We start from the raw sequence: 13,381 nt of genomic DNA on the forward strand, positions 1-13,381 counted from the left end.
TCGCTCTTCGTTTGGTCGCAAACGCCCAAACCGTGTATCCCTGCCCACACGCAGTCCCGCTTGCCAACTCTTGACAAACGCCCAAATCGTGTGCACAACATGTAGTACCGCCTGCCCAACTCTACGACCTCTGGTTCCAACCTCCGTTTCACCTTCATGCACACTTGCACGGTGGGCGGGCGCTCACCCGAGTCGCCAAGACACCCACGCCAAGTCGCCGCACAAACGCCTCCGCACAATACACCTGGGCACGCCTTGCCCAACGCATCCACCTCTCACCAAGAGCGCTCTCACCAAGTGCGACTCACCAAGAGGAGCGCATGAGGTATGCGCTCATCCTCCTCTTAAATTTGCGCACTAGAAGCTCTCCTCCAAGAGCAAAGATGAAGTGCGAAGTTGGATGATGGAAATGAGCTCCATCGCACTCATGTATATACACTTCACAAGTGTGGTGGTGGCTTGCCCAGCCGACCACCATATCTTCGTTTACAAACCCCTTCGCAACATTCAACGCCCACTTTCTAAGTCGGCCTACCCGCCATCGCAAGTCAGCTTTAAGCCAAGCGCTCCACGCTCCAATCGCCATATAAGTGCATCGCACTTCTATTATTGTCGCATGTTCGTCGCAAGGTTTCGTCGCATTTTCTCCGCACGCCCGGTTCGTCGCACCCGCCCGTCGCACCATCGCACGCCCGTCGCGCGCCCGTGCACGGTCACCCGACGCCCAACCGCACTACAGCTCCGAGGACCTTACATCCTCTTCCACCTGAAATCATTGTCGTCCTCGACAACATACCATCCTGGTAGCCATCCACCAAGATTATCCATGATGTCAACTCCTCCACATACTGCAACTATCACTGCATCATATGTAGAACCACTGTCTCCACCATGTCTCACCTCGGCAACCATCTTTCACCAAGATCACCATACCAAGGTATACACCTCATCGGCATGTCATCCATCAGAGATCATCTCAATCCATGATCATCGATCACCCTGTCACAATCTCCACTGCAACATCCCGTGTCGACCTCATCATGTGTCATCATGTGAACTGCTGCCATGATACTCCAACACAATGCTAACACATCTCTGTACACTACTAGTCCCCATGTCTGAACTAGTCGGATGGCCAGTCCAACTGTCACGCTCAAACCATGAGAATGCACATCCTCATGCCACCATCAGTTGTTCCTCAAAACATCCTGTCACATCCTCAACTCGATCAAGAATCCATCTCCATATAAGTGTAAGCCATGCTCAGGTCCATGAAGTAGTCCTCATCTCATCTGCAACATGCTGTCCAAAGTAGTTGAGTCTCGGCTCAACCCATGCCCAAGTGTTGCCACCAAGGCATCATCATCATTGTAACTCCATCACTCCAAAGTGTCTCATATCGATCATCCACATCAAGTCACTCTTCCAAGCCATGCCCATACATGTACTTTGAAAGTATGCATCCCATACTGCATCAAAGTCTCTGACCTCAGCTCCTCAATGCATCAGATCCTCTAAGTCCACCATATATGAAGTCCCTAAAAGTCACAACAATCTCTTATCACCATGAGCTCCATAATCAGCTCACAAATCCAACCAAGTCCATGGCCTTGTTGTACAAGAGTGCACAACCTCTCCATCAACTCATAAGTAATAAGTCTCCATGTCACACTAGCAAATCCATCTGCACAACATCCCTGCCTTGGCACTCTTCCTTGGATGTCCATGACACCTCTACAAGTGCTCCCACACAATGTCCCTGCATAAGACTGCCATGCTCCATGCCTCCAACCTGATGTCCATGACTATGTTGTCCATGTAGCCCAACCAAGTAGACCCATCACAACAATCGGTCATCCTCATCCAAGTCTACAATCTTCGGTATAGTGAACTCGGGCACCCAACCATGTCATCATGTCATGAGTTCCTCCATCATAGCTCCTTCACCAAAGTGTCTACCAAGACTATCTCTTGGTCTCGGCCATGAGAAGTCCACCCAAGAGTGTGCCCTCCAATCTGTCCATGAGTCATGCCAGGCACTTAGCCATGTGGCTAAAGCATGACCCATTCATCTACAACGATCATCATGTTCCTCCCTTGTCAAGGGCCTTTGTACCTTCTACCATAAGGTCACAAACAACCCTAACAAGTCCAGCAACCATCAACAATCCTTGTCCTTCATCATCATCATGAGGCTCTTCCTCATTTATCCATATCTGCAAACCTCACGATCCTGGTCCAACTTGATCATCCTCAAGTTCATCCTCCATCATGGTCATGTCTGCAACATCTTCAAACATCACGGCTTCCTCTTCCTTGTTAGCACAATCCGCAACTTCACCTTGCTCCATTTTCCAACCAAGTTGAAGAAGTTTGTCTTCAACATTTGTTTCTAAGACTTCAAGTTCCTTTCGGATCCGGGGCTTCTCTTCCTTCAACCTCTTCAACCTGTATAAGGTAAGCAAGAGCTTCCTTTCACCTTCTCCCAAACTTACCATGCCTTGTCGTTCAGCTTGGTCCAAGCACTAAGCTTAACCCCTGCTAAACCGTTCACCAGCTTCACCAAGTTCCCTACAACCATGAATCGGCCCTTGTCTCACTTGTATGTGAAACTAGCTTCCTTCATCTGCAAGTACCTGCTTCCACTGTCATCAACTGTCAAGCTTCTTCAACCCTAAATCAGCCTGCTCTGATACCAACTGTCACGCCCCTACACCTGCGGTAGTCTTCCAACCGCTTATAGCGAGGTGCGGCACCACCGAACACTTTCTTTTCACCAATACTTATGTTCGTGGACTACGCCTACTTTCACTTTAACATTACTTAGCTTGTGTTTCGCAACCAAGTAAACATACATTTATCCTTTATACCAATGAAGCCCATACTCATTCATTATCCATAGCAATTATAACAAGAACAACAACAATTGCAACAGTATAAAGGGGAGGGGCAACTCCCCGTAATGTGAGTCTGCCCGAATCAATATATTATATAATCATCATTTTTACAATGTATAGACTAAGTCCTTGGGAAACCCCAAATTTACACTTAGCCAAATTTTCACAACTTCGGCAAACTCGGTTGCCCAGCTCGTCGGCACCTCCGCACGGTCGCCGCACGACTCTCCAACCCGTTGTTCACCTCGTCGCACGTCTTCGCTTGTTCGCTCTTCGTTTGGTCGCAAACGCCCAAACCGTGTATCCTTGCCCACACACAGTCCCGCTTGCCAACTCTTGACAAACGCCCAAATCATGTGCACAACACGTAGTACCGCCTGCCCAACTCTACGACCTCCAGTTCCAACCTCCGTTTCACCTTCGTGCACACTTGCACGGTGGGCGGGTGCTCACCCGAGTCGCCAAGACACCCATGCCAAGTCGCCGCACAAACACCTCCGCACAATACACCCAGGCACGCCTTGCCCAACGCATCCACCTCTCACCAAGAGCGCTCTCACCAAGTGCGACTCACCAAGAGGAGCGCAAGAGGTATGCACTCATCCTCCTCTTAAATCTGCGCACTAGAAGCTCTCCTCCAAGAGCGAAGATGAAGTGCGAAGTTGGATGATGGAAATGAGCTCCATCACACTCATGTATATACACTTCACAAGTGTGGTGGTGGCTCGCCCAGCCGACCACCATATCTTCGTTTACACACCCCTTCGCAACGTTCAACGCCCACTTTCTAAGTCGGCCTACCCGCCATCGCAAATCGGCTTTAAGCCAAGCGCCCCACGCTCCAAATCGCCATATAAGTGCATCGCACTTCTATTATTGTCGCATTTTCTCGTCATGCCCGGTTCGTCACACCCGCCCATCGCACCCTCGCACGCCCGTCGCGCGCCCGTGCACGGTCACCCGACACCCAACCGCACCGCAGCTGCGAGGACCTTACACAATTGATGGCGGTCGAATCCTGTGCACTAACGGTATTTCTGCACAGGATTGTGTAAGAATGGTAACTAATTGTTAATGGGGTAAATTTTCTATTTTTTAAATTTGGATATTTCTGGACAGGGTTTAAAAATCCGATAAAATTGGAAAACCAAAATTTTTATCCTAAACCATGAATTTCTAAACTATTTGACTCTAGACTGTAAAGGTGAGCAAGAAAATAATTGATTTTTTAAAATATATTTATAAAGAATCTAAAGAAAGAAGCGTAGAATATATAATTTTTTAGTATGTAATTTTACTAAGTAATTTAAAATAAAATTTTAGAAGAAAAAATAAATATGATATTTTTTAATGAATTATAGTTTTTCAAATTGTTTAAATTAATTAACATAGTTAGAAATTATTTAAATTTTAAAATGAATATCAAAAAAATATTAAAAAGATGGGGAAACATATATTTCAATTTTTTTATTAAAAATTTTATCATATTATATGGAATCATATTCATATTCGAGTTTGGTAACTAAGCTCTATAATGTTGGATAATTTAGTATTCAAGTGAAATATCAAATTTTAGGCCAATATTAACACCGTGTGCAGTGCTTTATGGAATAAAATAAAACTGGCTGACTATTATGTTATAAAACAAATCCAATGGAAGAAGAAGTATGCGCGCACTTGAGAGATAAAATACAAAGAAGATCTCTTCAACACTTTTATTTAGGACGACTCCTATACGCGCAAGAAATAGTGTGAATGAATGAAACAATCCACACTCTGACTAATAAATGTATGAACGATACAATCTGGTAATAACATATCCTTATTACATCCCATACATAGAGTCGCAATAAAAGAATTGAGCAATAATACGATACAAGACTAGCTGCAACAACAATAAATCCATCCAGAGCCCTCGCACGCGCTACTCTGGCACTTCCCACCTCTCCTTTATATGCTGCTCGCAGAAATAATAAAAGTTAATTATCCCATTATTGCAACCACATGAATCAGCATATCCACGCCCATCATAGATCCAACTCATCTGGTAATAACATATGCTTATTACATCCCATAAACAGAGTCGCGATAAAAGAATTGAGAAACAATACGATACTATACTAGCTGCAACAACAATAATTCCATCCAGAGCCCTCGCACGCGCTACTCTGGCACTTCTCACCTCTCCTTTATATGCTGCTCGCAGAAATAATAAAAGTTAATGATCCCATTATTGCAACCACATGAATCAGCATATCCACGCCCATAATAGATCCTGAGTTGGCAGAGGTAGTTGGCCCCTCCTTGGCAAACGGAGAAAGTGCTCCACCAGTAGTCGGAGTCGTAGTTGGAGGAAGAGTTGCTGAAGTGGCGGGCGACTTAGCTGTGGGTGTGGGATTACTGACTACCGGAGTTGGAGACGAAGGGGCCGCCGCAGCAGGAGGATTCGAAGCTAAAACCACCAACAAGAAAACAAATTAAATTTACAATTAATATTCCTCTTCCATCTGGAGAAAGAAACGCAGAAAGTGAAACAAACAACAATTAGCAATTGAATATAACAATCCATTCAGTTTATGATGATGAGGTAATTACCAGAAGTTGATTTGCATTGGCTGACAGGAGGAGTAGTAATTTTGCAGGCGCCTGGCAGAGCAAGGGCCTGAGTTTGGTTGATAGGAATCCCCAGGGGATTGTTGGTTGTAGTAACCATCTGGCAGAGACAGGCAGCGCTGGTGCTGACGACGGAAGCAAGGCCAGTGCAGCAGCCCTGTGTTGGACTACTGTTGTTTGCTCCTCCCTGCAAGAAGGCGAGGCACGGCGCCAAACTCACTAAAGCAGTACTACATGAAGACGAAGACTGAGCTGCCACCCTGCCCACACTTCCCCCTGCCGCTATGACTATAAACGCTAGTGTCAATGCCGGTACGTTGGCCATGATATCAACTATAATCAATTTGATCGCCAACAAGCGAGGCAAAGCCAAAAAGTAATCAATTACTTAGATACAGATCTCTGCAGAAATTAGTTAGTAAAAGCAGAAATTTAGTAAGAAGAATAATAAACGTTAATGGGCTGAGTGAATGTCTAAGAGCAGAAAAGGGAAAGGTTTGTTTATAAAGCCGATGGGTTAGCCGAGGAGAGGGAATAGCTGCGTGGCCATGGACAGATACACCAACTATTGCTGGTCATCTCTTCACCCAACTTGCTAACTTCTCCAACTGCTTTACCGCATTTTCGCTTTTGTAAAGTGATTTATCAATTACACAATAGTTCCCTAGTCGTCTGTCTCTGCATTTTTGGCGAACAAACTGTCAGCGAGTGCGTTGTCATGTTCAATTGCGTCGAGAGGTCGAACACAAACCCCAGGCTAACGACCATAATATAATACTACAAAATACAGGAATAGAGGGGTCCGCCATGGCTCTATTGTCAATCGTATATCAAGGTGTCCACCTATAATATTAACTGTCCTCTTTCAAACTTTCCATGCGATGCTTTCACTATCCTCAACTAACGAATCTTGCAAGAACACGTGTATTCTTCATTAAGTTACATATTTGTTGCAAAACATTAGAAAAGCTACCTATTCGATCCAATTATTCTAAATGCAAAAACATAACGTGCACTTAAACGTAAAGTAGATGTCCATCAACCAGAAAGGGACAATCAAGAACACGGTTGGGATGAACGGGCAAACAACCATGAGAGAAATGGGTCCAAATCAACAGCAATTTCAAATGAGTTTAACTATTCATCATAAACACGTTGACTTTTTGAAACAGAAAGTATACATTCATTCAACGGATTGAATATTATTCGTAATGAAGAAGTGTCATGGTGACATTGCTAATAATGATAGGTGTGTGCCAGCAAATCCTGTTGATGCCCATCCTCATGAGGCAAACTTTTTTGGATAACTTATGATCTGGTCTTTACAACATATTGATGAAGCTTAGTTGTGAACTCTGAGACTGAAATTTAGGAAGTTTTGGTGATGAAACGCCGTGAATTGTATAGCGATTGAGAGCGGCTTCTATGTGACGAATTCTACTGTCGAAATTTAGGAAGGAAATATGCGTGATGAAAAGTGGCAAAGTAGTATAGAAATTCAGGTAAAATACTATGATTTTGTGTCTCTCAATTTAATTAAAAGAGTACGTAGGGAAGAATTTTTATGTATTTCAATTTAATTAAATTAGTCTCCATATATTTTAACTCTATAACTAAATTTTATCTTTATATCTAAATTAGTCTCGATCTATTTCAATTTCATATCCATTAAGCGCTAGGAGAGATGAAATCTCTAGAGGTGCAAACCTATTTTTTGAGTGCAAACCTTGAAGGAAGGTTTGTACCTCCAGAGATTTGATCCCTCTTCGAGCTTGATAGATCCATAGTTAATGTTAGAAAATTATATATTACGGAGCAATGGAACACATAAAATATTGCAGAAATATAAACACAGAAAACACACAAAACAAGAGAGACACAGATATACGTGGTTCACCCAGTTTGGGCTACGTCCACCCCGAACAGCCAGTCCTTCCTTTTTATTATCCAGCAAAATAAAGAGACACAACCTACAGCAAATCCGCTGTAATATCCTCTGTTTTCTCTCACAGTCTCACCTCTCTGTTTCTCGCTCACAGAATACACATCTATCTCACAGCCTCAAATACAATACCCTCATACAAAGAGAGGGGTTGCCTTCTAGGGCAAAAAACCCTAAACTAAACATAAGTTCTACCGTCAGATCATCCGCCTAATGAACGGCCCAGATTGACTAGAAATTACTATACTTTTACAAGGCAATTTTACAGCGGTTTTTAGCTTCGGGGGCGCTGCCCCCGAAACCCCCCGCCAGGGGGGGCTCCCAAAGGTCGCAGTCGCCCCCCCCCCTGCAGCGAATATTTTACGGGCGGCGTTGCCGCTCCCATTTCAAACTGGGGTCCTATGTGGCGATACCTTTGAATATAGAAGATAATCAGGCTCCACACCCAACAATCTCCCACTTGGAGACTGATTGTAGCAACTCCACCGCTGCTCCATTTGATGGATAGTGACTCCTCTTTGGACCTGGCTGTTTCTCATCTTCATCGTCATCCTTGAAGACCAACTGAAACTGAGCATATTCTCAGTTTCTCCCTGGTTACAACTTTTGTTATCATATCTGCAGGATTTTGGCTAGTGTGTATCTTTTCCAGCTTCAACTCTCCATCTTCCAACACTGATCGTATGAAATGGTACTTGAGCTGTATGTGTTTAGTCCTGGAATGAAATGTTGAGTTCTTTGCAAGATGAATGGCACTTTGGCTATCACTGTATAACGTGCCCATATCATGCTCCTTACCCAATTCACCCATAAACCTTTGTAACCAAATCATTTTTTTACTAGCCTCTGTAGCAGCAACATACTTTGCTTCTGTTGTTGAAAGTGCAACAACACTTTGGATTTTTGAAACCCAACTGACAACTGTTCCTCCAACAGTAAATACATATCCTGTAGTGCTCCTCCTGTTATCTCTGTCACCTGCCATATCTGCATCAACATATCCTTGTAGGGAGATGTTTGAACCACCAAAGCATAATGCTTGATTTGTGGTACCTTTCAAATATCTGAGAATCCATTTCACTGCCATCCAATGTTCCTTTCCTGGATTGTTCATGTACCTGCTTACAACTCCCACTACATCTGCAATATCAGGCCTTGTGCAGACCATTGCATACATTAAGCTTCCAACTGCTGATGCATATGGAACTTTAGACATATAATCCATGTCTTCTTGGGTCTTTGGGCACATTTCCTTGCTAAGTTTGAAATAACTAGCAAAAGGTGTACTAACTGGTTTTGCATTGTGCATGTTAAATATTTTCAACACCTTTTGTATGTACTCATTCTAAGACAATGTTAATTTACGATTTTTCCTGTCTCTAGTTATTCTCATACCAAGGATTTGTTTCGCAGCTCCCAAATCCTTCATTGCAAATCAATTTGCCAATTTTCTTTTGAGCACATTTATTTCCTGCATGTTAGATCCTGCAACAAGCATGTCATCTACATACAGTAACAATATAATATAGCTGCCATCATTTTGCTTTTTCAAATAAACACAATGATCAGAGTGACATCTAGTATAACCTTGTTCAGACGTAAACTTGTCAAATTTTAGATACCACTGCCTTGGAGCCTGTTTTAAGCCATACAAGCTCTTCTTCAACCTGCACACTAGTTTCTCCTTCCCTTTCACCTCATATCCTTGTGGCTGCTGCATATATATCTCTTCCTCCAAATCCCCATGGAGAAAGACTATCTTTACATCTAACTGCTCAAGATGCAAATCTTCAGCTGCTACAAGACTTAAAATAGTTCTGATTGAAGTCATTTTAACAACAGGAGAAAATATTTCATCAAAATCAATACCTTTCTTCTGTGCAAACCCCTTCACCACAAGTCTAGCTTTATACCTCTGTTTTCCTCCATCTTCTTCCTTCAGCCTATAAACCCATTTATTCTTCAATGTAGTTTTTCCTACAGGCAACCTGACTACATCCCAAGTCTGGTTATGCATTAAGGAGTCCATCTCTTCTTCCATGGCTACCTCCCACTTCTTCCTGCTTTCAACCTGCATTGCTGCTTCATAACATTCGGGTTCACCGGAATCAGTCAACAATAAATAATATAATGAAGGAGAGTATCGTTCAGGGGGTCTACCTATCCTGGTAGATCTTCTAACACCACTTTCAGGTGTTTGGGGTGCCTGTTGTTGTTGTGGTGGTTGATGTTGTTGTGGTTGTTGATTATTATTATTTTCAGGCACCTTTACTTTTTCAGTGATTTCATCAACAACTGCATATTCCTTGTTTTCCTTTTCCTGTTTCTTTTCCTGCAACTGATTCTTATACAAGACCTTTTCATTGAATATTACATCTCTGCTCCTAATGATTTTGTGATTTTCGTAATCATATAAGACGATAACCAAAATCATTAACACCATATCCAATAAAGGTACATTTCTTTGACTTTGCCTCAAGCTTTGTTCTATTTTCTTTATCAATATGGACAAAGGCCTCACAACCAAAAGGCTTTAAAATAGAGTAGTTTACCTTTTTACCTATCCATGCTTCCTCTGGAACACCACCATCCAAGGAACTTGAAGGCCCTCTGTTTATTAGATAAACAGTAGTATCTACAGCATCTGCCCAAAACTGTAAAGGCAATCCTGCATGCAATCTCATGCACCTTGCACGCTCCATGATTGTTCTGTTCATCCTTTCTGACACACCATTTTCTTGGAACTGTCTTCTCTCTGCGAATTCCATGCTCTGAACAGTACCTATCAAACTCTTTGCTGCAATATTCACCTCCATTGTCTGATCTAAGACACTTCAATTTCTTTCCTGTCTCAATCTCAACCAAAGCTTTCCATTTCTTGAAAGTATCAAATACATCAGATTTATTCTTAATACAATAAATCCAAGTTTTTCTAGTTGCATCATCAATAAAAGTAACATAATAATGAGGGCCACCGAGAGATGATACTTGAGCAGGTCCCCATACATCTGTATGCACAAGCTCTAATTTTTCGTTCTTCTTTTCTTTCCCAACTCTGAGAAATCTGACTCTCTTCTGTTTTCCATAAATGCAGTTCTCACAGAAGTCCAAATCAACATTCTTCAAACCCGGCAACAAATTCCTTGAGTGAAGAATCTTCATCCCCTTTTCACTCATGTGTCCGAGCCTATGATGCCATAATGCTGCATCTGCTCCTCTGGAAGTTAAAGCATTAACAGAGTTAGAAATACCATTGCATAAATACAATGTACCAACCTTTTCGCCTTTTGCTATTACCAGGGCTCCTTTAGTGACCTTCCAAACTTTATCTGTGAAAGTTGTCACACAACCTTCACCGCCTAACTGCCCTGTTGAAATCAGATTTTTCTTTAGATCTGGAACATGCCTTACCTCCTTTAATAGCCATTGGTTTCCATTCTGCTGTTTTACAAGAACCTTACCCATTCCAACGATTTTGCAGGGTTTATCATCACCTAGACGAACTTGTCCAAAATCTCCTTGAACATAGTCATGAAAGTATTTCTTATCAGGTGTGGCATGGAATGAAGCCCCTGAATCTACCACCCAGGAATCAGTAATATTTTCGAAAGAAAGAATCAAAGCATCTTGTAACACCTCACCTGTCACATTTGCTTCATGATTGTTTTTTTGTTGTGCATCTCCTTCTTTTCCCTTCCGAGATCTACAGTCTTTCTTTAGGTGTCCTTTCTTTCCACATTTCCAACACACTATCCCCGATCTAGACTTGGATCTGCCTTTCCTTGATTTACTGCGATATCCTGAGCTCTTTCCTCTTTCCATTTTTCTTCCTCTAGACTCTGCACTCAAAGCATTTCCCGATGTCTCACCGGAGCTTTTCCGTCGCATTTCCTCGCTAAGGATAGCACCGACAACATCATCAAACTTTAAAGTACTAGATCCAGAAACGGAGTTACTAATGGCCATTACCAAACCATTCCAACTTTCTGGTAATGAGCACAAGAATAACAGAGCTCTAACTTCATCATCAAAGTTTACCCCTACAGAACTTAACTGACTTGTAACTGTATTAAAATCATTTAAATGGTTTGCAACAGATCCACCTTCCGACATATTCATATTAAATAACCGTTTCATAAGAAATACCTTGTTTGAGGCCGAGGGTTTTTCATATAGTTTCGACAACGTCTGCATCAAACCCTCTGTCGTGGTTTCCTTCGAAATGTTGAAGGCGACTGACGCAGCAAGACACAACCGTATTGTTCCGAGTGCCTTTCTATCGAGAAGGTTCCATTCTTCGTCTTTCATACCCATCGGCATCTTTGTTTTTCCGCCCAATGGTAGGTATAGATCTTTCTAATACAGATAATCTTCCATCTGCATCTTCCACAGCAAGAAGTTTTGGCCGTTAAATTTCTCGACCCTAAACTTACCATCTTCCGCCATTGCTCCCACTCGAACCAGGAACCCTTCTTTCCTGCGAGTTTATCAGCCAAATAGACCTTCGGCTCTGATACCAGTTGTTAGAAAATTATATATTACGGAGCAATGGAACACATAAAATATTGCAGAAATATAAACACAGAAAACACACAAAACAAGAGAGACACAGATATACGTGGTTCACCTAGTTTGGGCTACGTCCACCCCGAACAGCCAGTCCTTCCTTTTTATTATCCAGCAAAATGAAGAGACACAACCTACAGCAAATCCGCTGTAATATCCTCTGTTTTCTCTCACAGTCTCACCTCTCTGTTTCTCGCTCACAGAATACACATCTATCTCACAGCCTCAAATACAATACCCTCATACAAAGAGAGGGGTTGCCTTCTAGGGCAAAAAACCCTAAACTAAACATAAGTTCTACCGTCAGATCATCCGCCTAATGAACGGCCCAGATTGACTAGAAATTACTATACTTTTACAAGGCAATTTTACAGCTGTTTTTAGCTTCGGGGGCGCTGCCCCCGAAACCCCCCGCCAGGGGGGGCTCCCAAAGGTCGCAGCCGCCCCCCCCCCTGCAGCGAATATTTTACGGGATTTCGAACTGGGGTCCTATGTGGCGATACCTTTGAATATAGAAGATAATCAGGCTCCACACCCAACAGTTAAGAGAGATCAAATCTCTAGAAGTGCAAACCTCTTTTTTGAGTGCAAATCGGGAAGAAAAAATTTATAGCTCCAAAGATTTGATCCCTCTTCGAGCTTGATAGATCCATAGTTAAGATAGATTTAGGTTGTTAAGATAGATTTTTATTTGTATATAATTTCACTAAGTCAAAATGTTTTAATTAATAATTTTATTTGTTTATTTCATTTTTATTTCTATGTAATTTGACTAGGTCAAGTTGTTTAGCTAACATAATATAACATGACATTACAACATCTCTTCCATACTAGGATGGAGAGTGTCACTCCACCTAAAAATGTAATAACATTCAATTTAATATATATATATATATATATATATATATATATATATATATATATATATATATATATAATATTTTGATTGTGAAAGGAGATGTGGTTTTTCGACAATGAGCTATGGTATTGGCCCATGGTATGGTATAGTTAATAATATCCATGGGAAAGTGGGTGGGTATCCATGGTTAAAAATCTTGTTATAAGAGATGGTGTTTTGGGCCTGTAGTATTGAAATTTAAATATGGTTACAAAATTATTATTTTAATTTCTATGGTAAAATGGATCTTAATTTATCACTACTATTTATATCTTATATATTTTAATGTAAGAGGTGTAGATATATCTCAAAAGTAATTATAATATTTTTTCTTTTAGATTTAATAAAAAAAATTATAAAAAAAATTCAAATAAAATATTTATAAAATATTTTGATTATGAAATGAGTGATGGTTTTGGGCATGTTGTATTGATGAGCCATGATATTGACCCATGGTATTGTAAC

At 41.6% G+C, this 13,381-nt stretch overlaps 1 protein-coding gene across 1 annotated transcript; it reads right to left on the bottom strand.

Moving 5' to 3' along the window:
* Positions 1-4,587: 4,587 nt before the first annotated feature.
* Positions 4,588-5,988, bottom strand: LOC149240453 (non-specific lipid transfer protein GPI-anchored 15-like). The gene is made up of 2 exons (XM_089367309.1): positions 5,493-5,988; positions 4,588-5,349 (listed from the first exon to the last, which is right to left on the bottom strand). Exons 1-2 carry the CDS (start codon positions 5,833-5,835, stop codon positions 5,087-5,089), a joined length of 606 nt encoding a protein of 201 aa, XP_089223435.1. The 5' UTR covers positions 5,836-5,988; the 3' UTR covers positions 4,588-5,086.
* Between the last annotated feature and the right edge of the window lie 7,393 nt (positions 5,989-13,381).

Source organism: Pinus tabuliformis, chromosome 8, assembly GCF_031772625.1.
Source record: "Pinus tabuliformis cultivar Carrire ecotype Pingquan chromosome 8, CPIR1, whole genome shotgun sequence".
Classification (NCBI taxonomy): Eukaryota; Viridiplantae; Streptophyta; class Pinopsida; order Pinales; family Pinaceae; genus Pinus; species Pinus tabuliformis.

Coding starts and splice junctions, on each gene's coding strand:
- LOC149240453 (XM_089367309.1), bottom strand. CDS start 5,835: ATGGCCAACGTACCGGCATTGACACTAGCGTTTATAGTCATAGCGGCA. Junction 5,350..5,492: donor CCAATGCAAATCAACTTCTG/GTAATTACCTCA, acceptor TGGTGGTTTTAG/CTTCGAATCCTCCTGCTGCG.